We start from the raw sequence: 27,429 nt of genomic DNA on the forward strand, positions 1-27,429 counted from the left end.
GAATGGCCAACACTTGCGCAGCTTTCGGATGTTCTGAACGGTTTAGGAAGGGGGGGGGGGGCCAGTATCCTTTCACAAGGGAATACTTTTTTGCTTATTCCCCTTCTTATAAATTAAAAATTGGAATATTAAATTGACGATTCAATGGATTTCTGACGTAGTCTCAGTTTTTAACGATTCCATTTTGGATTTAATTCAATTAAAGTTCCAAGTTTTGGTAAAATTCAAATGTCATGAGCCATTATTAAATGTTTTAATAGAATTTTTGGCAATAAATGATTGAAATAATGAGTTTTATTAACTTTTAACTGAAATATACGTCTCCGCAAGATTTGGCGAGATTTGGCGAGCTAGTGAGTTTATTCGAGTTTCTCTCAACTTGAAGAAAATATGCTTTTCAGAATAAGGAATTTATGGCAAATATTTTATTTAAATAGAATGTAATGAAAACGTACCCTCTAGACAATGGCAGTTTTGCATAAAAATGTATAACTACCTCTAAAAATAGTATTTTTACCTCTCTTCACGCCTGAGATAAAACAGAAAAGAAATTTTTTTATTGATTAATTTGTATTTGTTGTATGTGAAATTGCCCTCAAACAACAAAAATCGATTAATTAATTGATTAATTAATTTTCAGTCAATATTTTTATTAGGACCATCTGAGTTAAGATCTGAAGTCACTATGTGTACCTCAGATGTTAACTGAATGAAAGAATCATTCTAAAAACTACTTAATGCCTAAAAAAAAATGAGGATTCACATATGTATACTTCTGGAGCGAAGAGGTTACACATATGTGACATGTAACATACATTTACGTACTCTAAATTATTACATATATACGCTACACGAAATTTCATTTCTTATAATTTAGAAAAGTACTGACGATGAGGTTTTGCAATTTTCTTGAAAAATTCATTTTATTCCTGAAATATTATGTAAGTGTTTACATTTTTGTGTGACAAGGTTATAAAAGGTTTTTCAAGAATGTTGGAAATGAAACTTTTACTTATTATTTAAATATTTCATGACTGAATATGGTACGAGTGTGAATGTGTTACATTACATAACATAATATGATGCATTATAATTATATACTCAAAATAAATGTATGATTAAAGTAATTTTAATGTTCTTGGAAGATAATTTTTATGTTTTAATAACCCCTAGTTAAAATAAATTTTTGAAATTAAAAGTGACAAAGTGAATGAGAAGAGAATATTTAAAAATATAAATGAAATAGGCTGTATATATAAGAGATAGGTTATATATAATAGGATTTAAAAACTCAAAAGTCTTAAATTATTAGAAATTATCCCTTTCGGAAAATAAAAAAAATTCGTTTTTCAATATTTGTTTATATTATATAGAATTGATTTTTTTTTTCGAATCCCTCATTCCCTAAATATTTTACAAAAGAATGAATGAAATTCATTGAAGAAATGAAGGAAAGTTTTCATCAACTCGATCGAGTCAAATTTCGTTACAACAACATCCTAGTATTAACACGAAATCACTATGTTCTGCGAAAACGAGCCAAATGTAATAGCGCAGAACCTGTTCTTTCCCCGACAATACTGTTCATCTTTTCTTCACGTTCGACAAGTTTTATGAATAGCGTGCGCGGTCTATTATATCTTTAGTCTATGATGTAGACAATGCAGACAAAAGTAAGCAGATCTTTCAAGATCTGCGTGCTAAAGATCTTCACTTTAAAGCAGTGGTCTCCAAGCTGGTGTGTGGCGATGCTGTCGGCAAGAGTGTGTAGGTGTTGGTTTCGAATAGCATAAATCTGCCAACACCTCGTTATGCGTGCGCGCCTTTTCTTGGCCTCTCTTCCGCTGTTTGGGAGAGAAGGCTTTGGTTTCTTGCAGAGTAGAGATGTCTTTTAACTGTGTGTCCGTGTATTCTTATTTCGTATATATGTGTTAACGTGCCGTGTGTTTCTTCTAATTAATAAACCGTATATTTAACCGTATCTAGAATTGAACAGTCTTAGTGGAGTCAAATAAAATTTAACTATGGATAAATAGCTACTTCAATTTAAATGTCATTATCACCTCCGGCAACCACATATGGCGCCCACAAACTGGTGACTCAGGACTATCGGATATTACCTTCTGAAACCACTGTTCCAGTTCAGCCTCGTACGTTACAACGGATCATGAATACCTCTCTGCAACGTGGATTTTAATTTCAGTTTCGTGGTGAGTGACTATTTCTCTCTTTCGTAGGACTATTGCCGTCTTCATTCTTTCGCTATGGCAAATCCGCAAGCAACTGCTAGTCAGACTGAACTTTCCCTTTCGGGAACCGAAGTCTCACGTGTTTCATTCCGTGCGCCTCCATTTTGGGAAGCCGACGTGGATTTATGGTTCCTTCAAGTGGAATCCCAGTTTATCACGGCAGGCATTACCGCGGATAAGACGAAGTTTCATTCGGTGATTTCCGTTCTCGACACAAAAATCTTGTCTTACGTGAGTGATTTAGTACGTAATCCTCCCACACACGATTTATATGAGACTCTAAAGAAACGTATTCTTTCCCGATTTGCTCAATCTGAAACTGCTCGCTTGAAATCTCTTTTTCATGAGTGCGAGCTAGGCGACAAAAAACCGTCCCAGCTACTTTGTGAGATGCGAAACTTGTCGAATAACACAATCAGTGATGATGTTTTGAGCACATTATGGCAGCAAAGATTACCCGTCAGTGTTCAACAAATTTTGTCGATTTGTCGGGATCCTCTTGACTCTTTAGCTCAGATAGCTGATCGCATATTAGAAGCTTCGAGTTTCAACGCTGTCGTTTCTCAGGTGTCTCAACCTCCTCTGCCTTCTTCAGAGTTGCATGAGCTTAAAAAAGAAATTGCATCGCTCGCTACACGAGTCGAAGAGCTCTCTCGTTCTCGAAACCAATACAGAGGTCGGTCGCGAAACAATTCGAAAACTCGTGAGCGGAAAAAATCTTCAGATCGCTCCGATCGACGCAAATTGTGCTGGTATCATGCTCGATATGGTGAAAAAGCACATCGTTGCATTTCTCCTTGCCAACACTCGGAAAACTAGTGGGCAATCCTGTTACAGCGGCGGCCGGAGATTGCCACTTTCAAAGTCGCTTATTCATTTGTGATAGAAAATCGAAAATTCGTTTTCTTGTTGACAGTGGTGCAGCTGTGAGCTGTTTTCCTAAATCACTTGCCAAAGTTTCCAAGCCTGACGACCTTTCGTTATATGCGGCTAATGGCACTAAAATTCACACATATGGAACTAAGCATTTTGAACTTGATCTCGGACTGAGGAGAATATTCTCATTCAATTTCTTAGTGGCCGACGTCACAAGTCCTATTTTGGGTGCCGATTTCTTGGAGAGATTCGGTTTACTTGTTGATGTCAAGAATCGCCGGTTGGTTGATAATTTGACAACTCTATACTCTCTTGGTGTCGTTACCACTGGTCCTTCTCTCGGTCTAACTACAGTTTCTGGTGCCACTACATACCATAAAATTTTGACCAAGTTCCCAAATCTCACTGGTTCGGTCTTAAATTCTCAACCCAAACCACATGCCATTATCCACTTCATCGAAACATCAGGGCCTCCCGTCTTCGCAAAGGCTAGACGTCTTTCTCCTGAAAAACTTTTTGCCGTCAAGAAAGAATTTAACTTGCTTTTGAAGCAAGGCATCATTCGTCCTAGCAAAAGCCCTTGGGCTAGTCCTATCCACCTAGTCCCAAAAAAGACAGGTGGTTGGCGCATATGTGGTGATTTTCGTCGGTTGAATGCCGTAACTACTCCTGATCGTTATCCTATTCCCAATATTCAAGACTTTTCTTTCGGTCTGGCTGGAAAAAGAATATTTTCTAAACTCGATCTTGTAAAGGCATACCACCAGATCCCTGTGAAAGAAAGTGATATTCCCAAGACGGCTGTGATTACACCGCACGGTCTCTTTGAGTATGTTTTCATGACCTTTGGGCTCAGGAACGCCGCACAAACATTTCAACGATTCGTTGACAGCATCCTCTCGGATCTCGACTTCTGCTATGTTTACTTAGACGACATTCTTGTTGCGTCAGCTGATGAGAAGTCGCATGAACAAGATCTCGATGTGTTGTTCAAGAGACTAAGCGAATACGGTTTAGTTCTCAATCCTGACAAATGCCAATTTGGACTCAAAGAAATTCAGTTTTTAGGTCATCTTGTGTCAGAAAAGGGCATTTCCCCGTTGCCGGATCGTGTTACCGCACTTTTGGACTATCCATTGCCCAACACAATCGATGAGCTGCGACGTTTTCTGGCACTAATAAATTTTTATCATCGTTTCATGAAAAACGCTGCCTCTACGCAAGCATGTTTGCATGATCTAGTTAAAGGCAAACAAAAACGGGATAAAACAAAAATCGTCTGGTCTGAGGAAGCAAAATCTGCATTCGAGTCATGCAAGGAAATGATTTCCAATGCTGCTCTATTGGCTCATCCTATTTCAAGTGCGCATCTCCTTCTAGCTGTCGACGCGTCTGATTTCGCGATTGGCGGAGTTTTGAATCAAGCAGTTAATGATCAAACTCAGCCATTAGGATTCTTCTCGCGTAAGCTAACTTCAGCTGAATGCAGATACAGTGCGTACGATCGAGAATTGCTAGCGATATATTCAGCAATTAAATATTTTCGACATATGCTGGAGGGATCTGACTTCGAAATTCTCACAGACCACAAACCATTGGTCTATGCATTTTCCCAAAAAAGTGAAAAATGTTCACCTAGGCAGATTCGTCATCTAGAATTCATTAGTCAATTTTCAACCCGTATCAAGCACATTTCAGGCGATCGAAATGCAGTAGCCGATGCATTTTCAAGAATATCGGAAATTGAAATACCTCCTAGTATCGATTTCGCCGAGATGGCTCGCGCTCAGGATGAGGAAGAATTGCGATTACTTCGTGAAATGGACTCAGGTCTCGAGTTAAAACCAATGACTTTCGGTTCTCCTGAAGTCACTCTACAGTGTGATGTTTCCACTGGTTCAATTAGACCTTACGTACCGTCAACGTTTCGCCGCGCTATTTTTGATGCAGTGCACAACCTCTCCCACCCTGGTGCCAAAGCTACTACTGAAATGGTTCGCAGACGATTCATCTGGAAATTTTTAGAAAGGGACTGCAAAGAGTGGTGCAAAACTTGCATCCATTGCCAGCGATCCAAAGTTGGTCGTCACACACATTCTCCTATTGGTGCATTCGGATTACCTTCCGCAAGGTTCTCGCATGTCCATATTGACATCGTGGGTCCACTTCCACCAAGTAAAGGAAATCGCTACGTTGTGACTTGCAGTGACCGATTCACCAGATGGCCGGAAGCTATTCCTGTACCCGATCAGACTGCTGAAACTGTGGCATTCGCTTTCCTGTCGAATTGGATCTCCCGTTTTGGCGTTCCAGAACGCATTACTACGGACAGGGGTTCTCAGTTTGAATCTGAACTCTTCCGATCTCTTGCGAAGTTGCTGGGTGTGGACAGGGTGCGTACTACCGCTTACCACCCACAAAGCAATGGAGCCATCGAGAGATTCCACAGGGACTTGAAAGCTGCCATCATGTGTCACGCCACTGAAAGATGGGTTGACGTTCTTCCTACCATTCTACTCGGGATACGCTCAAGTTTCAAACCTGATTTTGGTGCTACGCCGGCGGACATGGTCTACGGAACATCTCTGAGGTTACCAGGAGACTTCTTCAAAGATTCCGGTAAGCACACCTCAAAATCTGATTATGTCACGAACTTGTGTATGACCATGTCAAAGCTTCGTCCTTCGCCTTTGTCCAATCATTCCTCAAAAAACATTTTTGTGCACAAGGACTTGGCCAGATCCACACACGTTTTTGTGAGGGTTGACACTGTAAGGCGTTCGCTACAGCAGCCTTACCAAGGACCTTATGAAGTTTTGAATAGGACTGATAAATTTTTTACTTTGCGTATCAATAATGAATCTAAGTGTATTTCTATTGATCGTTTAAAACCTGCATTTTTGTTTAATTCTCTCGAATGCAAAGAATCTAATGTTTGCAAATCATCTATATGTAATGCCCCAGCCTCGCCACAGGGCTTCGTCACGAGGTTCGGACGGAAAGTCCGTTTTGTAACACCTTATCAAGCTTAACGTCCTTCGGACTCGTGGGGGAGTACTGTGGCGATGCTGTCGGCAAGAGTGTGTAGGTGTTGGTTTCGAATAGCATAAATCTGCCAACACCTCGTTATGCGTGCGCGCCTTTTCTTGGCCTCTCTTCCGCTGTTTGGGAGAGAAGGCTTTGGTTTCTTGCAGAGTAGAGATGTCTTTTAACTGTGTGTCCGTGTATTCTTATTTCGTATATATGTGTTAACGTGCCGTGTGTTTCTTCTAATTAATAAACCGTATATTTAACCGTATCTAGAATTGAACAGTCTTAGTGGAGTCAAATAAAATTTAACTATGGATAAATAGCTACTTCAATTTAAATGTCATTATCACCTCCGGCAACCACATATGGCGCCCACAGGTGCCCAAGCTTGATAAACGAATTGAAGCTGACAGATATGCATCTGATGTGGAGGCTGCTAACGGTAACGGGCTCAAAGATTGTATGATGCACGATTCTCTTCACACTACGGTTCGGCTGGTGCGGTTGATCTTATCAGCAACCATAGAATTTCGCGTGAAACACACACTGCTGTTAGCAACCGGGGTTTTTTATTTTTTAATGTCACGTGACATCTCGGGATTGGCTAAATTATTTTCGCCAAGCTGAAGTTGGCTCCAGCTAGCATGCAAATTCGTGCTCATAAGCTGCATTGCGGTAAAACCCCCTCTTAATGGATACTCCCTCTTTTACGGACAAATAATAATTTACAGTTGTATAATATATAAAAGTATGAATTTCAAACCTCTTTTTAACGGTCACCCATTTTACATGGATTTAATTTTTTTGTCCTGTCCGTGTTCACAAAAAGGAGGGGTTTTACTGTATATACTAATAAAAATATTCATGTAATGAAATTTAATTTTCTGTAACAATATTTGCCGTTTGAAATTAATTCAGAGTTGAAGAAAGACACAAATTTTTTTATATATGATGACTGGAATCATCATAATTAATTTAAGTAACATATTTTTGAAGTTTAAAAAAATGGCCATGAATTTAGCACGTTTTTCTTTGTAATTAAAGTAGATTTCCAATTAATTAAATTTCTAATTAATGGAAATTAAGCATAATAATTGTAATTTTGGGAAACCCCATATGACCAAAAAAAAAAAAGTCAAGGAAAAAATTATTTTCTCCTATTTAAAAAATATATATATTTCTTTTGATGGTCAGGAAAAAAAAAATTCAGATAGGAAATCGGAATGAAATTTCTGAAAATTTCATGTTTTAAAAACTAAAAAATCAAATTTTAAAAAACATTATGATACAACATTATGAAGGGTCGTCTTAAGAGTATTATGGGCCCCCCGGGCCAAGTGGTTTTTTGGAGGCCCTAAATGGTAAATCCTTGAAAATTTCAATCGGATCTCATTTTTGGGAGGCCCCTCTTCCCTTTTGGCACCCGGGTCGTGCTCGGGTGGGTCCATGCGTTAAGACGGCACTGACTGATGCCCCGAACTCCGAGCCAGACAGGAGCGCAAATGTTAACCTTTCATCTCTCCTTCAATATTAAAAGGGGGCGCCAAAATGCGTGCTTGCCCCGGCTGACCACGCATGTCGTTGTGGCCGTGTACATCAGTATGTATGTTGCAGGGTTTAAGGTACATACAGGGCCGCAGCTGGATACTTTTTTAACTGGAGCTAGCAAGCTTTTGGCGTCCCCGTATAAGGAAAGGTTAGAAGGAGTGGTGTTAAAGGGGCAATTCGGCGCCCCCTCTAGTTCAGCACTCGATACAGTGGACACGCTCTCCCTAGTTGCGGCTTTGTGTGTGTATGTAAATTAAAAACTTCTTGAAAAGAACGGTAGGTGTGAAAATTGTCTTAGTGCACTCTTGTATATTACCCGCATAAACGTTTTGCCTAGATCAGCGGTTCTCAATCTTTTTGACCCACGGAGCCGTTTCCAGTATATAATTTCTATGGCGGAGCCCCGTAGGCCTATTTTTTATTTATTCATCAAAGTTACTGATTTATTTTTATTCAAAAATATTAATAATTATTTTTTTCAAATTTACTGGTTCTTTTTTTATTTTCCCCGAGGGCCGCGGAGCCCTTGGGAGTTCACACGGAGTACCGGTTGAGAACCGCTGGCCTAGATGGTTTTTTTTTCATTGCAAAAACAACAGATAGACAGCCACATTCATATACAATACAAAAATAAATAACAAAAAGACAATAATGAAAGTAAAACACACACACAATGCAGCTCTTAGGGACATATTTCATCCCCGGTTCATACTTAGGCTTTTAATAAACGTTTCAAAAGTTTGATATGGAGAATTTGCAAATATAAAAATATATTCCTTCAGATGTCTGATTATTTTTACTTCTAATTTTTTATGAATTTATTATAAATGGTTGGGCTCCGTGGTAATTTGTACTCTTTTGGATGAGGTAACTAATTGGTTTATTGCTAACACCTTATAATCGGGATCCAATGCATTCAAGTGTTCTAAAATATACATCTCGGTTTTAGCGTAATCACGTTAGTTTATGAATGTAATTATAACCGGGTTTTAATGTAAGCTCATGTAGGAAAGCAAAAAAATTTCACTTGTTAGAAAAATTTAATTTTTTCTTCATTGGTTTTTTTTATTGTTATCAGTGCAAAAGCGCCAAACAAAAAATTAGCTTCTGTCGAATAGAACTTCACCATACAGTTCTTCGAATTTGTCTTTTCCCCTCATTTTTATGGCAACCTGAGAAGGAGAGCAATTCCTTTGTCCAGTGCATCCGAAATCCCATCACCCTCCTTGTCAAACCACTTAATAGACAATGGAAGAGAGCAACCGCAGGTCCAGCCGAACCGTCATCAGGGTGTTCAAACCTTTGCAATACATGATGACAGCTTTCCGGTTACCCCAACCGTCCAAAAAAATGTGGATTTTTTCGGTTGAAAAAACCGCGCTCAGCAGTTGCAGTTGTATCTGTGCGTTGACAGATAAAAAACTATAGATGATGCCTCCCCCCCCCCCCAACCTCAACCGCGCCGTAGTCAGGTCCCGACCAGACATCTGTCGTACGACCTCACTGAAAGTGAAAGACCCACTGTCACAAAGCCACTGGGAGCTACCTTTGCTACCACAAAGCTTTGGGGGGGGGGGGGGCATTGAAGAATATACTAAAGTTGCCAGACTATCGCGCAACACTTCACGTACGGAAAGTTTTTTCTATAGTGAAATCGGTCCCTTTGTAAAACAAACAGCGCTCGTCTGAGAACTGGTTGTGGTTGTACGTTCCGTCCACTTCGGCGTACGACGATAATCGCGCTCGTCTGGCATCGACCTTATGTAAAAATGGCTATACACTTGTGAAAAAAAAACATATACACGTTCAACAAAAGACCGTAGCCAAAAAAGGGATCTTGAAGACCCCCCCCCCCCCCCCGAAATGTGAGAAAATGACTGATATACTCGGAGTCACATGGTTAAGTTTACCATTAATTTAATCAGTCTAAAATACTAATTTTGTCCCTTCCAAAAAATAGAAAAATTGCCTTTCTTTCAACCTGGATTAACTTTTTTTGTAACGATTTCACTGATTTTAGGAAATTTCTCCGATGGTTATTTTTTTTTCAAGATTAAAAGTTAATTGTATTTGATCACGAGAGTTATTTAGCTTGAAGTTCTATTAAAGTCAAAGATCAGGGGAACCAAGTTTTTTTTAACGCGTTAACTGGTGTGGTTTTTGGCCTTACTAGCCTTTCTATTTGGCCAACCATAAAGAAAAAATATTCACTAGCTATGACCTATTGTTTTTTTTTCGTCTTGGGTTATAACTTATCCTCACACTGTCACATCTCCATATTGTTCCTATCGAGCAGCATTTGGTTTTGTATTTCAGGCTTGTAATATTAAAATTGTAATATTAAAATAATTGTAATATTAAAATAATTGTAATATTAAAATAATTGTAATATTAAAATAATTGTAATATTAAAATAATTGTAATATTAAAATAATTGTAATATTAAAATAATTGTAATATTAAAATAATTGTAATGCAAAAATGACAACTCTGTATTATTACAAGCATGCTTTCATGTTCCCTGTGAAAATAAGCTGGACCACTTCATGAGTATGATTAGGATGAGATAGCTCACACAACGCACACAAAATCGAACAACCACGTGTTAAACTTTGAATTCTTAAATGTTTTACGCTATAAATTCATTACAAAATCAGTTTACCAAGACTACAAGAGGATAGATAGATAGATAGAACCGCTCACAGCCCCGGACTGATGCAAAGCACCTTACTTCCTTTTTCTTACTACAAGAGGAGTAGGGGCACTTTCCAAATTGTTGAGGGAATGTAATTTCTAGTGACTTATTATACACAGAATGTTCACTGATCAATGTTTCTAATCAAGCGATGTTTTTTGTGTGAGTATATAACTTGCTATAAAACTTACCTTCATAATCCGATTCATATGCAACTGTAGTTCTGTCTCCAGTGGTATTGCTGCACTGAAGATTCACGGATATGTTATACTCATGCAAAGGACATAGTTGTAATTCAATTTCTGCATGAACTGAGTATTCCTGGCAAACTGAATACACTGAACACAAATCTTCGTTGTCGTCTCCGACGGCAACTGCATCAACGCACATGCTATCCGCACCATCAAATCGTTCCATATCAGATTCCTGCCACTTGATTGAAATTTTTCCAGAAGAATTTACCACAAAAATATTAAAAAGAGACACGGTGTGGCAGTTTCTTTTTATAAAGAAGTAAGAAGGCATGTGTGTGGTGACGCCGGAGATCATAGGATCAGTTTCCGTTTTCTGCTTTACGCTGATGCCGTCTTGTCCCATGTCGATGCTATCTGGAACTGTACTCGTACTGTCTTCACTAGTACTCGTGAAATTTTCATTGATGTCACCACGACTTGTAATTGTGTTATCTTGGCTTACATTTTTATTACTTTGACTCGTACCATTGTTGTCGTTTTCTGTGCCGATGTGGTTGTTGATCTCTACCTCCCCACTATCGGCGTTGTTCAGTTCCCTGTCAATTCGGTCGTATTTCGTACCAATGCTGTCTTGTCCCGTACCTGCACCAATGTAGTTGATTACTGTTTCGATGCTATCTTGCTCTCTTTCAATACTATCTCTCACATCTTCTATATCGTGGTGTTGGTCCTCTACGTTCTTTTGCGCAGTGCCCAAGTCTGCGCTAATGTGTTTTTGATCTATACCAATCTGATCTTGTCCTGCATCAATACTGTTTTGTTCTGCGTTGATGATGTCACGCTTTGTGACAATGCTGTCTTGCATTGCATAAATGTTACCTGGAAATTTTATAAGTTGTTTTGGTTCTGTTTCCGTTGGTAGGATGTCTACTGTAATAGTACTGTCTTGTTTCTCTCTGGTATCTGTATCCCGCTTTTTAGTTCCCTTTCTGTTCACAGTATGATAATGAGTAGAAGCATCCCTTATCTTTTTATCTGGAACCTGTTCAGAGTTCCAGATTTCATATTTCTGATGTGTTGAATATGCTGAAATCACGGAAGTGTGAAAGAAATTATCGTAGATAAAATTGGTAGATTCAACAGGAATCTGAAAATCAAAATATATATTTGTTAATTGACTCAATCTATATATATAAAATTGAGTTTCTGTGTGTCTGTGTGTATGTTCTCTATATATACAAATCTACAACTTTAGACCGATCGTCGCAAAATTTTTCAGAAGTACCAAACAGAACCGACTTGAACGATAGATTACTTCAAAACTTTGTCAGAGCTGCGCAAATGCCCGAAATAGGCAAAAACTGTCGTCGGGCAGCAGTGGTTTCTAAGCCTCAACAATGACTTTCGGAATGTTTACTTTGGTTGCCGCGGTTCTTTAAACACGCATATACCTTTACAATGGTTTGTCACTTCTTTTGCTACAAAACATTATGTATAATAGTTCATTCCTTTATAATGGTTTGTCACTTTTGCAATCCTCCCAGTAATTGAAAAAAACTCGGGCAGCGCCGGGTATTATAGCTAGTACTAAATAAAACTCGTTATTAAAGGCTTCTTAGGGTTAATGTTTTGAGATGCAACGATACCCGTAAACTGAGGGGAAAATTAAACTTGACTGCTTGTGAAAGAAATAGAAAAATATATATACAGAGTGTGTGTGTGTCTCTATATATATATATATATATATATAGACACATATATATATATATATATATAGAGAGAGAGAGAGAGAGTTATTCTAACAGGCACTCCAGATTGAAAATATAAGCTATTTTCACTACGAAATAACAAAATGTATATTTAAAAGAACACACATAAAAGCTGTAAATTATTTGTTTTCGCTCACTTCCGCCGTATCACGAATCCACTTGCTTCTACGTTATACACTAGTATTGACGCGGTAATTTTATTTATGTATAATTATCACAATAGTTTGTAGTTTTCTGTGAATATATAGTACTTCTCAACACACACCTTGTACTTATCTATTCTATAATTTTTAATTTCCCTACTTACCTTTGCCCGGAACATGCACTCAACCGTACATGCACCCCTACACATTCCTCTGCGGAATTTGTTTCCAGAGCCGTCTTAAGAGCATCATGGGACCCCCGGGCCAAGTGGTTTTTCTGAGGGCCTACCTGATAAATTCTAGAAAATTTCAACCGGATCTCATTATTGTGAGGCCCTTATTCTCTCGAGCCCCCTGGGCTGTGTCCGGGTGGGCCCATGTGTTAAGACGGCACTGATTGTTTCGTGCTCTTGCTGGCGCTGCCAAGATGGCTCTGTAAGAGTCTTCTATGTGCGGAGATACGGGGTCATAACCCACTCTCCCCTTCCAGCGCCAATAATGGAACTCATTGATCTAACATGTAGGTATAAACAGTACTGTCACCATCGCATTCAAGTCTATTTCCGCCTATAAATCAAAGGTTAGGACGCTATTAACACGTCTACAGAGGGCCTGCAACTACACAGGAGAGCAAACGGTTCTGGTGCCCCGGGCATTGGACTAGTGGGGGGGGCACCGAATTCATCATTTAACTGCTCCTTCAACATTACGAGGGGCATCAAAATGCTTGCTTGCCTCGGCTGAAAAAGTATCTAGTTGCGGCCCTGCGACTGCAAGATGGCTGCAGAGGTTCAATGAGGACAGTGAAAAGTGTAAAAAGAACTACAGGTATATAAGAGGTAGAAAAATAAGAAACCATCATTTTATTTTTTAAAAAAAGATAAAAATAACTATTGAGAGAGAGTATATATATATATTAGTTAAGCACATTTCTTTATTTCATTCGGAAAGTGTCAGTACAGGCCACCTAATGACCGGTGGTATATGCGCAATATTTTTGTTTCTTAGACTCAAACTTAGTAGTCGAATTTCTGAAGAGCTGATTCAAATAAATTTTCCAATACAAACAACGTACGTGAAGACTTCCTAGGTGGCGATCATCCGGATCCCTGATAAATGTAGAGTAACAATTAACTATTCACTAACCGATTTGTAAAAAAAAATTTATTGAACATTCAGATAAAAAAGAAACTTCTTTCCACCACAAAATTAGATTTTTTTCAAAATGTTTCTTACAAAGACACCTCCATAAAACGTTTTAATGCTTAACAATTTACAGGATAACGCAATGGACGCTCTACATGATATGTTACTACCGGTATTCTTGCCTGTTTTCCTATCCATACACATACGATTATAGCAGCAAATTTTTATCATCAGTAGCGTTTAAAATATTTTGAAGTTGAAAAAATTTTAATTTTTAAAAATTTCACTTGAACTAATAATGCATATCTGACGAGGAATTGTTATGAATTTATGGCTATAAACCTTGTATAATATTTTGATTACTGATTTGTGATAATGAATTTTTTTTTTGAATTGTAAAAATTCAATGACATGAAACTTACCGTGCTCAGCGTTTCTTGTGTGCCTGAATTTCTTTCCTCTGATAACGATTGGCTTTTTAATGCCATTGCATTATAAAACAGTAGTATAAAAATTATTCCAGACATTTTCACACCAATACCGTCTAATACTGACATCGTTTATGACCGAATAAAATAATTTTCCCGACTTTACGGAAGCCCGAACACGAACGACTAAACTACCAGACAGTCTGGTTTCGTGAAAGCGTAGGTGTCAATCCCACAAGTACACGTAACATGCATCACAGATCACGTGATGTGTACACCTAAAAAAAATTCCAACCGTACACGAAGTACATACTGCATCCCGCATACTGCGATGGATCGACTCATGTTGATGGTCACAAAGCTGCGGAGTTATCAACTGGACGTTATAACGTCTTGATGATAAAACTTGATTACTGCATGAAAACACTGTTCTATATCAATCGAGATATCGGGAGGTAAAATAACGAGCTGCTGATAAGCACTTTATCATGGAAATGATTTGGAAGTCAACACATGATTTTATGAACACTGAATCCTATAATAACTCAAAAAAACTTATCACAAAACAAACAAACAAAAAATAATTTTGTTTCCTTTTTTTTTTCTTCCAAACCAAACAAATTCTAAGTTTAAAAAGATCGAGATCGGAGACTAGAACAGCAGTCTCTTCTTTTCCAGCCACAAAGATTATGAATTAGCCACATGTGGTTTTAAACACACCCCTGGCGAGCAAACGTCAGAAAGTAAACGCGATAAGTAACGTGATATCAGAGATATCTTCACTTGACGAACTTACTATCCAAGTAGGAGAGATGTGAGAAATCATTCCAGCTTAAAACAGCGCTCACAGTTAGTAGTCTATAGTCTGACATCTTCTTTAAATGTCTATAAAAATGGCGCCAATGCTTTTATATGTATTTCTTTGAAAACACTCCAAAATGATATCAAAACTTTTTTTCTCCACAAAACCTATAAAAAAATTGTCATTACAAATTCATGGACAAGTCTATGAAATATCGTCCGCAATTAATTGCTGAAATATACCGCCTGCTCGTAAACAAGTATAACTGTTTGCCACAAAATATCAATAATTTCTATAGTATAGTTTTTAAACAGCTGCTGCATGCTGCTTGTAAATTAAAAACTGCTCTCACCTCAAATTATCAATAGATATCAGCGGGGAAATAACGTACAATGATTGATTGCTGATATTTAACACCTGCTGAATTTGTTCCTTCGTATATTCAATAATTTTTTGTTGGTTGAGCGTCCATCTCTTCTATAACGTACAACGACTGATAGATGATATTTAACATCTGCTGGATTCGTTCTTTCATGGATAGTTTTCAATAATTTTTGGTTCGTAGAATGTCCATCTCTTCTGGTTATTTTCAAATTTGGTATCAGAGATAGATCTTGAGGTATCCTCTGGACCTTATTTATTAATGGCTTGGATCTCTCGATTAAAATTCTTGACGGTGAGAAATTTCTTATTCTTCTTTTGAAATGTCGTCTCTATTTTATTTTAAAGAACGCAAGAGCAATCAGTTGTTAATCAACTCTAGTGCTGTAGTAAGACGTTAAATGCATGGTATCCAATGTCAGTGTGTGAGTTTCACTTTTTTTATTATTTTCTTTTCCCCCGGAGGCAGTGATTTTGTTTTAGTGCAGCGTGGAACAGGGAAGTCATGACGAAAGAGTGAATCAACTCAAACGCTTTTATTTATTTATTATTTCTTTTTCTTTTCAAGTTAGTTTTCCGGTGGCCTTCCGGTCTCGAATAACATATCGCTGCAATAAGTAAAAACGTCTTGCGGAAGCTCGAGAATCTACCCCCCACCTCTTACCCTCAATTCATTTTCCTATTTGGCTATCAGCAAGAATTCCGGCGTGTTGGGCGATTTCTCTGGAGATCTTGAAAAATGTGGGCCACAGAGCAGCTGTTGCTTTGATAAAAAACACTGCAATAATAATGAGTCATCTGATAAGAGACAGAATTTAATTTTTTTTACAGTTACAAACTTTAATTAGTATATACAGTATTTTTACGAACTAGATACAGTATCGAGACAGGCTTCATACTCATGGATTCGAATTTGGCAATAATTAGATTAGATGTAGGCAAAAACACAAAACTTTTTGAAGTCCGACGACAACTTTCACAGGAAATTTAGCCATGAACACTCGGAGTCGGAAAACATGAGGTACGAGCAGCAGTTCTAGTTGGGTTTATTTATTCATTTGTTTTATGCATTGATGGCTTCATTGGCGTACACAAAGGGGAGCAGAGATTATGGTGTATTTTTCTGCAAAAAAAAGAAAAAAATAATTTCCCTTTTCAAGAAAAAAAAGTTGAAACCCCCGAATCCTACGTGCATGACTAGAGGGTGGATATTATCAACCCCTCAATATTACACACGAGATTCCTTGTGAAAAATGTGTTTTTCATTCTAGAATAGGATGATCATTTCGGGAGTTGTGATGTTTTGAAATTTTGTGACGTGTGAGGTTTGTAACGGTCGGTACGCGCCAAACACTCAACGAAAGTTTCTTCGCCAGAAGACGACTTTGAAAATGAACTGAAATATTAAATCCCGTTAGAACCCGAGTTCAGCCTTCTACTTTCATGATTGGTGCTTTTTTTTCTCCATGAAGTGTGATGTTGTAACCTTGTTATTACGTGTTAGCTTGGTCCACGGTATTGGCAAATTTTTCACCAGATTTGTAAAGTGTTAGCCAAATGAGATCTATTTGAAAAATTGTTTGACCAAATCAAAAACTTATTTGCCAAAATATCGTAATTTGCTGCCTTCACTGTTAGTTGAAATCTTTTGAGGGAAGGTGTATACAGTGAATAGTGTTTACTTCGGGATCGTCTTTTTTTTAACCTGTCGTGATCAGACCACGTGTTGATCAATAAAACATAACAATATTTTTTGAGCAATTTTAAAATTTCAACTGCTCGTCAGATCATACTATGATCTTTTCTCACTTATCCCACCTACATCCATGCATGTATATATCCATGTAACTACACTGCTCAAAACAATTAGGGGAGCAAGCAAAACAGTGAAGAAAACCGTGCGAGACAGCCACGTATTGGCATACAATGGATAGTACACGCGTATCAATGCGCAATACAGAAAAAAGACGTAAAAAAATTTGGAATTAAGCTTTAATTCTTTGAAAATATGGAAAAAACATGAAAAGATGATTTAGGGCAACAATTTGGTTACATGTAAACGATAAAAAAAGTACTGTTCAGACATGATGCATGAGTTTTAATAGCTCCTCGAACAGCTAAGACTGCTGCACACCTGTTTGCCATGGATGCGATGAGGTTATCGATCAGACTTTGGGGAATACTGTTCCACTCCTCACTTGACTTGACTTGACTTGACTTGTTTTACGTCCTTTTGTACCAACCTAGGGTTTTAGGAGGACGGGTAGAAAAAAGAAATATACAAGGTTAATGTGTTAGTTTGTTAGTTTTTTAGGGTAGGAAAAAAAATTTTGATACATCAACATATATGGAAAATACCATACATTTAGAAAATTATAAAATAACTGAAGCATATATATAACTATACCCATTCACTTTGTATATACCACCTATACAAAACCCATACCAGTACACAGCTTTATCACAAATTGTACAAATATTAAATCAAATTCACAATATATACAGCACAAGAAATTTTCTCGCATCAAACCAAATAGCTACATACAAGAAAAACAATCATACTTGTATGATCCAACATAATTATTCATAACAAAAATCACAATACATTAAGCAAAAAATAAATAAAAATAAATAAAATAAATTCCATAAAATAGACAAATGTATTATAAAAAAAAAATATATACAAGAATTATAACAATGTTTGCAAGACATGAGTAGATGGAAAAACAAATCAGTGATATTTACATCAGATTAATCAGGGACTTGAGGGGAAGAAGAAAGAAGAAGAGAGAGAAGGAGAGAAGAGAGAGAGAGAGAAGGAAAAAAAAAAAAAAAAAAAATGACCATTCAAAACAGGATGTATATCAAATTATCAAATTTTGAAAAAAAAAAATCAGAATCTATTACATTTAGATAAATACACTTCCAATCCTTTGACAAATAATTTTGGAGGAGCAATAAACATAGCTCTCCAATTACAATTCTGATTATTTCTTATACCAATACTTTGGAAAAAGGTATTGCGATATTTATTCCAATGTTTGCATATAAAAAAGAAGTGATCATTTGATTCTTGATCATCACAATAGTCACATTTCGCAGTCTCTTTCTGATTAATTCTGCACAGATAACCATTAGTTGGGGCTCTGTTTGACAATAATCTGTAAAATAATGTTTCATATTTTCTCTTCGTAAAGTAAGGTGAATATTTATTAATAGTATTAAAAAAACGTGATGCAAGTGGATAAAGAAACTGATATCTGAAATATCGTTCAATGTGGATGTTCCATGACTTCTCAAGCAAATTCAGCACATCTTCAACATATGAAAAATCTGGAAAAGTAGGGTTTGCATTATTAGCAGCAGTTCGAGCCAGTTTATCTGCAATTTCATTGTAGGAGATGTTCTTGTGACCTGGTGACCAGACAATTGAAATGAATTCTGCCCGGCTAGAAGCATCTATTAAAGAGAGATGTGTAGTAAAGATGGCTGAATGTGACTTTGGATTTACAGAGGCTAATGCAGAAATTGCTGATTTGCTGTCTGATAATATAACATAGTGACGTTTTTCAGATATAAATTTTGAAGCAGCAACAGCAATGGCAAGACACTCAGCTGTAAAAACAGAAGAAGAGTCATGAACTGTAGCCTGGAAAGTTCTCATATTTTTATTACAAAAGACGCCTATTGTTGTATGAACTGATTTGGATGCATCACTAGCAATTATAATTGAGTTAGACCAATGTAATTGTTCGTATTGTTGAAATAAAGGGTTGACCAAGTTTGGATCTGTCGTAATCTGGAATGGCAGTTCATCAGTAGTATACGATATATTAGAGATGATCCAGGGTGGATTAGCAAAAACTATAGGTTGAACTGGTATGAGTAGATGATTGTCCTGGATGAAATTTATGACTGAAGAACTAAACATGGGTAGAGAAGAAGTCACAGCTGTATTATTTAAGTTGGCACTAATGAATTTGAAGCTGGTGTTGTACGTTGATGCTCTGGCTTTAATAATTTGTCTTGATACAGATTTCATAATCATTAGTTCAAAAGGAGGTTTGCCACAAATACTTAATAATAATGGTATTGGAGTTGAAATGGGTAATCCAGCTGCAATTCTGAGAACTTGACGATATAATACTGCACATCTGTTTAAATTTCGTTGTGAACAATTGTGCCAGAGTGAAGAACTATAATTGAAAAAACTGCAAATGATATTTGATGCAATAGCAAGGAGTTTGCTACCAGGGGCTCCTCTAAGACGACCAGCAATGATCCGAATTATGTTTAATGTTTTTATTCCTTTTTTTAGGATGTGATCAACCTGAGGATTCCAAGTAAGTTTCTGGTCAAAGATGACACCCAAAATCTTGATGTTTTGTACTAATGACAGAGGGTTCCTATTAATGGCCAGATTACAAGTACCAATAACATTTTTCTTTGTAAATATACTATATGAACACTTTTCAACTGACAGAGTAAAACCCCATTTTCCTAACCAATCAGTAATCTTCAACAATGCATTGTTTATATTATTTTCTAAGATTTTAATGTCTTTATTACTACACCATAACAGTATATCATCTGCATAAACAAATTGATGGATAGAACTTGGTAATTGAGCAAACATATCATTCATATATAAATTGAAAAGCCATGGTGATATAACTGATCCTTGAGGAAGGCCTCTATCAAAATTGATTAGATTTGACTTGTGATTTCTCCAACTAATATAACATTTTCTTTCAGATAAGAAACTTTTCAACCAAGCAATAAATTCATCACAAAAACCTGTGGATTGAAGTTTATATATAAGAGCAGAATGTATTATAGAGTCGTATGCACCCTTTATGTCTAGAGAAACTAAAATTCCAATCTCTTTAGATTTGAAAGTATTGACAATATTGCACTTTAAATCATTTAACAAATTTTGTGTCCCAGATTTAGATTTAAAAGCATATGTCGGGACCGAAATAGCTTACATTGGGAGAGCAAATGCGTAGAAGAAAACGATTTTATTTTTCGTAATACAAAATGAGACATGCGTACACGTAGGCGTCGAACGAACATATCATACTAGGGGAAAAGAAGACACAAGCGAAAAGTCATGTAACGGATCAGTTTCGCCATCTGGAGGTGACCAGAGGGATTACAAACGTAAGATCGTACTATTCCCAACATCCTCCCCACCCTGGTCAACCTCCAGAGGAATTACCAATTGAATTGGCCGTCGAATTTCTGTTCCACTGGCTGTACGTAGAATACACGAACGAATGTTGCCGTCACGACCTTTGACGAGGGATGATATGCGTGCCTTCGTCCACATGTGTCGAGGTCTTGCATCTTCCTGTAGGAGGACGACATCTCCAACTCGTAGCTGAAAACCTTGGTCTTTATTTTTCACTTGGTGGAATGTCTTCAGCTCTAGTAGGTATTCTTTCCTCCATCGGTTCCAAAAGTCATTCAGTGAATCTTGCTGCAGTGACCACGATTTCTTGAGGTCGGTAGCTGCAGGAACCTTTTCGTGAGAAGGAAGGGTTGTCAGTCGTTGTCCAACCAGGAAGTGGGCAGGCGTGAGAGGTTCTTCGAAGCTGTCATCCAACTCGATATCTGCTGTCAATGGTCGGCTGTTGACTGCGGCTTCAATTCCAGCCAACGTAGTCGTCAGTTGTTCGTCATCGAGAGACGCGCGACCTAATGTTTTCCGTAAACAACGTTTGACGACACCAATCATGCGTTCCCACCATCCTCCCCACCAAGCCGCTCGAGGGGCTATGAATTTCCAAGTGATTCCGTGGGAGGCGTAGTACTGGTGAGCAGAAGGTGAAGTCATGGCATCCCAAAGGACGGAAAGCTCACGATTTGCGGCGTGAAAAGTCTGCGCATTATCCGAATATACAGTGTTGGGAACACCTCGACGAGCAATAAAACGTGAAAATGCCAGCAAAAACTTATCTGTAGAGCAATCCGTGACAAGCTCGAGATGAATCGCTCGAGTGACAGCACATGTAAACAAGATATACACTTTCACTGAGATAGAGCTTCTACGAACGTATAGTGGGCCAGCGAAGTCTATCCCCACGACACTGAATGGTTTCGACTGTGTGACTCTATCCGAAGGAAGTGGTGCTTCAATTTGAGCCGGTGGCGTGTTTCTAAAAATTTTACAGGGAAGACACTGGCGTAAGACACTTTTAATAATCTGTCGCCCTCGAAGAATCCAGTAATCATTTCGCAGTTCTGATAGTACCACTCTCGTGCTCAGATGATGGAGACAAATATGTACGTGACGAATGAGCAATTTGACAAATGGGTGTGAACCATCGAACACTAAAGGATGCTTTGAAGCAGCTGGAAGTGATGCGAACTGCAAGCGACCACCAACTCGTACCAGATTGTCACTAAGAAATGGATGGAATTGTGCAATTTTTGAGTCTTTTGGAAGTTGTTTACTATGTCGGAGAGCATCATAGTCAGACGGAAAACAATCTATTTGAACTTGACGAATCCAATAACACTTCGCGTTTTCGAGTTCTTTTGCTGTTAATTCGCCATGAAGTTTGCAAGACGTGCGACAGTTGTATATGAATCGTTGAATACACGAGGTAACCCGAATAAGTTTCGCGTAAGAACTGAAACGAGAAATGTCAATCACTGGGAGAGACGTAGATATCAACATTGAACTTTTCACAGTCTGACGAATTTCTGTCGAAGGTAGATTCGGACCAGTCTCAAGAGCATCATTCAGAGATGGGTGTTCGTTGACATGTGACGATGAATCAAATACTTTACGACACTTTTCCGACTCAAGAGTGGTCTTCTTCACTGCGTGGTGAGGGAGATAATAAATTCTAGGACTTGATGATTCTGGCGCGATTTCGACGTGGCCGTTCTGGATGCAACGTTCCATTTGCTGAATGTACATTTCTTGAAAAGGGCGATCCTTATCCAGACGTCTACGAAGAATGTCAAAGCGGCGTGAGGCAATAGGTCGATTGTCCGACGTGAGGCATACGTTTTCTTTCCACGGCAGTGAAACGACACGACGATGGTTTTCCCGGCTGGAAGATTCGGGGAAATCTCGCAATATTTTTGTTTCACCAGTCGAGAGTGATTTTTCGTTTACATCGGTGATTCCCATGGCCTCGAGTTCCCAGAAGCGTTTGAAAGAGTCATTTATTTCTTCAGCACGAGTAGTAGCCATGCAATGAACAGTAGTGTTGTTCGAAGCAGGAGTGTGTTGGACATGAACGTTGGAACGGGTACCGCTCAAGATATGTCCGAGATGAGACGGAACAAGAACGAAAGTGTCTGACAACTTGACCGGCGAATCAGTTTTCACTATTTTCCAGTAATAATCGCTACCGATGAGAATTTGAATCGGGATGTCGTCAGAAGAGTGAGGGTCCGCAAGCTGAATTCTGCGTGAAGTAGCAAATGCACCAATGTCTACCGGAGCCGTGGGATGTGAGGCGTAGGAATTATTGCTTTCGAAAGCAACTATAGGAATCGATCTGTTATCCCAAATGCTAGATAAGAAAAATTGCACTTGACGTCGATACATCGATTGTTTTGGCACAGCTTCGAATGCACTAATAGACAAGTTGACCGATTGCAGCACATGCAATTGCAGTTCATTGACTAAACTGCTGTGAATGAAGGAGGTTTGACTTCCGGCGTCTAACACACATCGAGACAATTTGCAATTTCCGTTGGGACCGAATACCCAAATACGTGCAGTTTGCAAATACGTAAAACGGGGCGATACATCAATTTTACCAACAGCAGTAGAGGCATGAAGTGAAGGACAAATGGACACGTGATGTTTCCTTTTACAGTTAGAACAGAAAGCTCTAGCACGGCGTGGGCAAGTTTTAGCGTTATGCGAACAGTTAGTACACAAAAAACAACGATGAGTTTCTTTTAGCTTCTGCACTCGTAATTGAACATCAGTTATCACCGAGCAATTTTGGGGCCAATGATCATACGATTCACAAAATGGGCAGAAGGGTGACGGATTTTTCTCGTTACGTCGAGTGCGAACATGAAATGCTTCCGTAGTCGGGCGGAAATTCGAAGGTGGCAAAGGAAACTCACCTTGCACTTTGCTTGATAATCGAAGTCCGTCGATTTCTTCACCGAGGAACTGCATCAGCTTGGATATGTCCATGTCCGGGATATCTTGCCGTTTAGAGTGGATAATCCACCGTTGACGAATGTCCGTAGGAAATGTGCGAAGAATCTTCGGTGTCAAAATCCGACTGTAGTTATCGACATCTTCGCCGAGTGATCGGAGAGCTTGAATATGGGCGTTAATTTCCAAGTAGGTGTCGTTGAGAAACTCGGGCGATGAAGCTGTCGCTGGACGCAGGCTGTCGAAGAAATCGATGTGGGTCTGTATTATGGTATCCTTGTTGCCGTACCTGTCGATCAGCATCTTCTTTACCGTCTCGTAGGCTTCCGATGTGACGCCGATTCCCTCGACGAGCTTCTTGGGTTCGTTTTGGAGATACCCCCGTAGAAAAACGTGTTTGTCGATGGTTGACAGTTGAGGATTCTCGTCGATCGAAGAGGTGAATTGTTGCCAGAATGTCGGCCAGTCTTCAACACAACCGCGGAAGGGCTCTAGGCGTATTGTAGGCAGCTTGAGAGCACATGGTGATGAAGTCGATGTAGGTTGAGCTGAAGCGGGAATCGAAGTAGCGACCAGAGGAGGCACCGTCGTTGGAGACTTGTTGCGTTTTCGTAGCACGAGGGAAGCATCAAACAAGGCACGTTTCGCTTTCTCAGTGTATTCCTCGCATTTTTCGATATCGATAGCGTAGTCCTCGTCCGATAGTAGAGCGTGAATACCGTCGTCAAGGCGAAGTAATTCGTCCAATTCCTCCGTCAAACAAGAAACCATGAAGTCGATTTCCGAGTCGGTTTCCTTCCCGGCACTGTCCAACGTTGAAACGAATCTAGTCACCTTGGCGCGCACCGTTGTCCGTTTCCGATGGAGCGTCGTTAATTTCTCCCGATCCATATTAAGACGAGTTTCGTTGGTCAAAATGTTCATCCGACAGGTTTCGTTCACCAAAATATTCGTTCCGGCGGGTTTCGTGCACCAAAATATGTCGGGACCGAAATAGCTTACATTGGGAGAGCAAATGCGTAGAAGAAAACGATTTTATTTTTCGTAATACAAAATGAGACATGCGTACACGTAGGCGTCGAACGAACATATCATACTAGGGGAAAAGAAGACACAAGCGAAAAGTCATGTAACGGATCAGTTTCGCCATCTGGAGGTGACCAGAGGGATTACAAACGTAAGATCGTACTATTCCCAACAGCATATGTGTTTGAAGGGAACAGTTTATATTTCAATGATATCCAGTTCAATCGAGATAAAACAATGCGTTCAAAAATCTTCATAATTGTGTTTGTGAGAGTAAGTGGTCGATATGATGAAGGGCAAGTAGGTGTCTTGTTGGGTTTGAGAAGAAATATTATCTTTCCCTGCTTCCAATCTGAAGGAATGGTGCCTGATGACCAAATCTCATTAAGTTCAGAATTGAGGAATTTTAGATGATCATCTGGAATTAATGAATAGGCCTTGCTGTTAATTGAATCAGGACCTGGAGTTGTATGTGGTGATTTAATAATTGCTGTCTTCAATTCCGAAATTTGTATTGGAGAATTCATATCTGTGGCAAAGTTTTGACAAGGGCCACAAAAAAAATCAAAGTCTTTATGGATATAAGGTTTGATGAGGGTTTGCTGTAAGAGTTCAATTTGTTTATAAGGATCACTGATGACTGTATTGTTATGACAGAATAACAAATTATCATCTTCATATACTTTGGAGTGAATAACTTTCAGTCTTCTTAAAATAGTAAAAATTTTTGGATAGGCTGCATGTTTATACAGTTGATCTTCAAATGATTTATTTCTTTGATTTTTCAGAGTTCTTTTAAAAATAGCTGAGTTTTTCTTATAATTAATCCAGCATACCTGACATGGACATCTCCTGTATTTTCGAAATGATCGTTTCTTTGCTATTAGCAGCATACGTAGATTAGCATCAAAGTAGTCATTGTATTTGAAATGATGACGATTTGAAGATCTTTGAGCTTCCATGTGTTTATTTTTCACAAAATTAAAGTAAGTAATATTTTCATCATAGTTATTCAGACTGTCATTAAATGTTCTCCAACTAGTGTATTTATGAATAATGGATGTAGATCTTGCTTGAGTTTTCAATTCTAATGTTATTGGAATATGGTCACTGTCATACAGAGAGTTACCACATGACCAAGTAATATTTCCAATTAAATCGGTACTACAAAAACTCAAATCAATTGAGTTGGAAGATTGTGAAGAGTAATGAGTTGGAGCAAGCGGTTGAATTAGCCCAATAGAATTCTGAAGATACCAATTATAAAGCTGACGACCAGCATTATCAGTTCTGGATGAGCCCCATGCAGGATGTGAGCTATTAAAATCACCCAAAATAACAAAAGGTGGAGATATTTGATCAAAAATCACATTCATGACGTTAATAATATTTGAAGAATCTGATATATATAAGTTCACAATGGTGAAATGAAAATTCTGCAAATAAATTTTGATAATAAGAGCTTCAACACCAGATGAGTTATATTTGAAAAGAATGTTTGATGGAAACTTATTTCTGATAGCCATTAATACACCTCCTCTCCCACTGTTAAGTCTATCACATCTGTATATTTGGAAATTAGGTAAATAATATAATTCATCAGATAAAAATGTTTCTTGGAAGCACATGATATCAAAATCATTCATGAAACGAAGAATATGATATTTCTTATTTTTAATACTTCTACAATTCCATTGAAGAATTCTATGGATGTTAGTCATGTGTGATTCAAACCGAATGTTCAAGTAAATTTTTAATAAAGTAGTATTTATAAATTAGTTTGGCGATGAGTAAATGTGGCATAAAATCAAATATAAAAACAGGTTAAGACTTTCTCTTTGAACCATGTCTGTCTTTAACAGTTTCAGAAATGGTGCTATTGAAACTAATTGTATCTCTCAATTGATCATCAGAAGAAGCCGATCTTTTTCTTGAAGAATTAACAAGATCTTTTAACATAGGCTGAAGCTGGTTAGATATACAGGAGATGATTTCTGGTACAATTTCTTTCAATGATTGTGTAATTATTTCAGCTACAGACTGTTTGATTTCCAGCATTATTGATTCTTTTATTTCTGCCAGTTCTTTTGCAACAAGAGATTGGATATCTTTTTTGATATTAGATAAATCTATGTGTTGAGACGAAGTTTGCACTCTAGTGGCATATGACATCTCATTTGGCTTACAGAATCTCCTCGCTACATGAATAGGCACATTATGTTCAGACTTGTAATTGAGAATTTTTTGTTCATGGATATATTTTGGACAATTTCTGTCAGTAGGAAGATGATCTGGTGATGAACAATTAATGCATTTCTTTTCACTATCACAATCTTTTGCAATATGGTTACCACCACAATATAAACAGATTTGAGACTTGACTGGGCAGAATTTTGATTTGTGAAAGAAACTGAAACATTTGTTACACATGGAAGGTCGTTCTATAAATCTTTGTGGCTTAAAGATCTGATACCATAATTTAAGTTCAATGGGCACAGAAGTCCCTAGTGCAATAATAATAATAGTTGGTGTCTGAATTTGGTTTCGTAGAATATGGCGGATATTCAAAGGGTAAAAACCATTTAGAATTAACTCATTAGCAATTTCATCTAATGGAATTTCAACTGGAATATTCCTCACAATATATTTTGAAGATAGTGTATCGGTTAGAAGTGAGTTAACAACTGGAATGTCAAGGATAGTTTTGATGTTAAGTAGCTCCTTCGCCACCAATGCAGAATTAGTAGTAACAAAAAGATCACCGCTCTTGGCTACCCTTATTTCAGTAATTTGATCTGAATTGCTGATCATATTAATAAAGTTCCTTCTGAGATCATTAGGTCTGGACGTTGGAATTCTGGTATTTCCGTGATATTTCACGGTGAAGCTAGTGATGTCTGTTGAAAAATCTATTATTTCATTATCAGAATAATTAGATGACCATACAGGGAAATTAATACCCTGACCTTGGTTTGCATTACCATTCCCTTCTTGAGTCTCCA

General features: G+C 38.0%; 1 protein-coding gene across 2 annotated transcripts in view; it reads right to left on the minus strand.

The window, feature by feature from the left end:
• Nucleotides 1-15,683, minus strand: part of LOC149072130 (phosphatidylinositol phosphatase PTPRQ-like) — a 76,952-nt gene extending 61,269 nt beyond the window's left edge. For both annotated transcript variants that reach the window (XM_089247425.1, XM_089247426.1), the window contains exons 1-2: nt 14,073-15,683; nt 10,590-11,739 (exon numbers count right to left, since the gene is read on the minus strand). In XM_089247425.1, the coding sequence (XP_089103551.1) occupies nt 10,590-11,739; nt 14,073-14,207 (1,285 nt within the window). In that variant the 5' untranslated portion in view covers nt 14,208-15,683. The remainder of the gene's footprint in view (nt 1-10,589; nt 11,740-14,072) is intronic.
• Between the last annotated feature and the right edge of the window lie 11,746 nt (nt 15,684-27,429).

This window comes from Pholcus phalangioides, unplaced genomic scaffold, assembly GCF_987345545.1.
Source record: "Pholcus phalangioides strain wild (caught in Gottingen) unplaced genomic scaffold, Ppha-v1.0 ptg000017l_1, whole genome shotgun sequence".
NCBI classification, from domain to species: Eukaryota; Metazoa; Arthropoda; class Arachnida; order Araneae; family Pholcidae; genus Pholcus; species Pholcus phalangioides.